This window comes from Phytophthora infestans, genomic scaffold (genome assembly GCF_000142945.1).
Source record: "Phytophthora infestans T30-4 supercont1.2591 genomic scaffold, whole genome shotgun sequence".
In the NCBI taxonomy this organism is placed as follows: domain Eukaryota; phylum Oomycota; class Peronosporomycetes; order Peronosporales; family Peronosporaceae; genus Phytophthora; species Phytophthora infestans.
Genome location: NW_003306078.1, coordinates 1 through 2,880, shown reverse-complemented (window position 1 = coordinate 2,880; position 2,880 = coordinate 1). Strand labels below are relative to the sequence as shown.

Below are 2,880 nucleotides of genomic sequence, written 5' to 3'. Positions count from 1 at the left end.
AGATGGCGTGCGTACAAGTTCTGAACGGAGAGACTCGGCATTTGACGCGAAACTCTGTCGCGGCTCTAGCTCAATTTGCTGCTCCAGCCTTAATCCAACCTCAGCATGCCGCAGCCAACAAGGAAAATAAAAAGCTCAGCTTTGCTGAGCAAGCACTTAAGAAGCGGAAGGTGGATGCGCAACAGCAACCGAGGTAGGAGCTTTTTAAATGTCGTTGTCATGTCAATTTGACCAATTCCTTTTGTATATGAACAGATACGAGTTGGTGCAATACATTCCACCGACGTCTAATATTGCCGAACGTTTTTTTAGCCAAGCTGGAATCGTGTTGTCTCCTCAGCGGCAAGCCATGGCGCCGGCCCAACTGGAAAACATCCTATTTCTCAAGACAAATCGCCGATATTGGAACGTGGCAATGGTGCAGATGGTTGGTAAGCAGAATTGAATTTGAGGTATGCATAATGTATTTCATCTTTGTCAAGGGTGCAATAATGTATTTCATGTCGGCTCTACCATGCTCACCATTATATATTTCATCAGTTGTTTACCATATAATTGCAATACTATTCTAGGAAACCCTGACAGTAGCTGAAGCTTCGACATTGCCAGCTCCGCAAGGACGAGTAATCAGGGCTACTCTGCGACAAACTCGTAGTGAAAATCGACTTTTGACAGCACCGACAGGCAAGCGACGGAAGATACACAAGCCTGTAACAATCGGAATTGATGTTCTGCTACGAGATGAACGTGCGAGAATCGGTTTCTTCAAATATCTACGAGCTGCAGCTCACATGGATAAGCTCCAACTTGTTGGCGATGACGACGGAGTTGGAGTCCACACCCAAATGAAGTGTGAAGCTTTGGCTGACGGCGAGGGAAAAACATTACGAATTAGATGCGGAGAAGCTAGAACGGCAGACTATCGCGAGAATTGCGCATTGTTCTGGCTAGAGATCAGCGACTTGCTGAAGATTCCTAGTTCAACTGCGGCGGGAGGTGTTTCCTCCTTCCAAATGGGCCTCATGGATGACCTATTTGATGCATATGTCGCAAAGGGAGCAGTGCGCTTGCTGCCCATGGTGTGTCCATCGGAGAGAGAAGCTTTAGCCCAATACCTCGCTGAAAGGAATGCAGAGCGTTCACTGTTGGTATTTAAGATGCTACTACTCGACGTGCTTGACGTGATTACAGCAAACTTTGACGAATATGTACGAGAACCTGGTCCGTTAGGCTACCCACACGCCACCAAGAGTGGATCGATGAGGAATGTTTTGGCTCAACTAGCCAAACGAGCAGCAGGCGGTGGCGTATTTAACGGCGATCGGCGAGCCCATTTGCACCACATCCTCTTGACCCCTGCACTATGCCGGATGTTCCGCGAGTTCCTCGAAGCCCGAAACTCGGTCGAAAATCTGCTTTTCATCATCGATGCGCTGGCGTTTGAAGATCTGACAAACACTTTGAAGCACGCGCCATCCACTTCGTTCATGACACAACCTGAAAATCGAGAGAAATCCGCGGTTGTTGTCCAGAGTACAGCATCCCTATCAATGGAGTCTCACCAAGACTACTGCGTCCGACAGGCGCACAAGATTTTCAACAAATACGTGCGCTTCGGATCGAAGGCAGAGGTGTGTCTAGGAACCGCCGTCAAAGACCGATTGCTGGAGCGCCTTGTGGAGTATCCGCTAGGTGCGGATATCTTCAGCGATGCCGTTCTTCTCTGCAGTGCCGAATTGGTTCAGTCACATCTCGATGCTTTTTATCGCACAGTGGCCTATTTGTCGTATCAATCCGAAGCTCAGAGGCAGAATGTACAACAACAAAACAAGCTGGCTAATGGTAAGCAGAGCCGTGGCGTTGAAGACAAAGCCCTAGAACTGCAAGGCCCATCCATCGATGACAGTATTCCTGCCATACCCACAGCCGTAACTACAGCCGTAGCTACAGCTGTGGCGACAAGTAGTGATGGTGGTGGGACCGCCAGATCGATCGCCCTCGCTGAGATTCTGGAAGGTGCGGGTGTGCATTCGTTTCGAGACTTTTTGCGAGAGCAGGGGGACGAGAACACACTGTTCTTCTACAAAGAAGTGTGTGAGTTCCAACGTCTCCCCCATAGTCAGCAGCAGTACATTCAAATGCGCGCGCGACGGATATTTGACAAGTACGTTCGTCGTGGAGCGAGGTTGGAGCTGGAGATGCCGGTTGAGACTCGACGAGATATCCTCTGGAAGCTGGCGACCCCGACGGAAGCCACGTTCTCAGATGCGCAGCGCCTGGTCCTTCGGCAATGGGAAACACGTGACTTACCGAAATTCCGCAACAGTTCGCTGTATCAGGAAATGCTGGATCAGATCGCCGCGTCACCTGCGTCACCACATCCAGGAATTTCACACGACGGAGAGGAACACACGACCAGCAATTCTAGTAGCGTCGGCTTTCTCGAAGTCTCTAAACTATCTCTACGTGAGTTCTTGGAGCTCGAGCTACTTCGCAAGTACTTCCGACGGTTCTTGGAGCGTGAGCAGTGCGCAAACGAGTTGTATTTCTTCTTCGAGATCGCCACATTCCAGCAGTTCCCGACTTCCGACTACCTCGCTCGACAGGCGAGAAAGCTGTTCAACCGGTTCTGTGACCCGCAATCCCGTGAGTTTGTGCCCTTTTCTTCGCCAATAATTCACACAGACCTGCAAAGCAGTTTAACTAGCTCCAGTCCGGCCATGTTTAATAAGGCCCAAGAGCAGATTCTCAGCTTCTTCGCCACCACGTTATTCCCTAAATTCCAGCAAAGCGAGATCTACCACGGGATTCGTATCACACCTCAGCAACTGCGAGCAGCTCAACTAGCCACAATTGGCGGGGCGTCGGACAGGAGGCTGG

At 50.2% G+C, this 2,880-nt stretch overlaps 1 protein-coding gene across 1 annotated transcript; it reads left to right on the top strand.

The window, feature by feature from the left end:
* Positions 1-791: 791 nt before the first annotated feature.
* On the top strand, positions 792-2,847 carry PITG_22369 (uncharacterized protein; the record flags this gene model as incomplete). Its single annotated transcript, XM_002909808.1, has 3 exons — positions 792-1,940; positions 2,007-2,722; positions 2,826-2,847. 3 exons carry the CDS (start codon positions 792-794, stop codon positions 2,845-2,847), a joined length of 1,887 nt encoding a protein of 628 aa, XP_002909854.1.
* Positions 2,848-2,880: the final 33 nt, after the last annotated feature.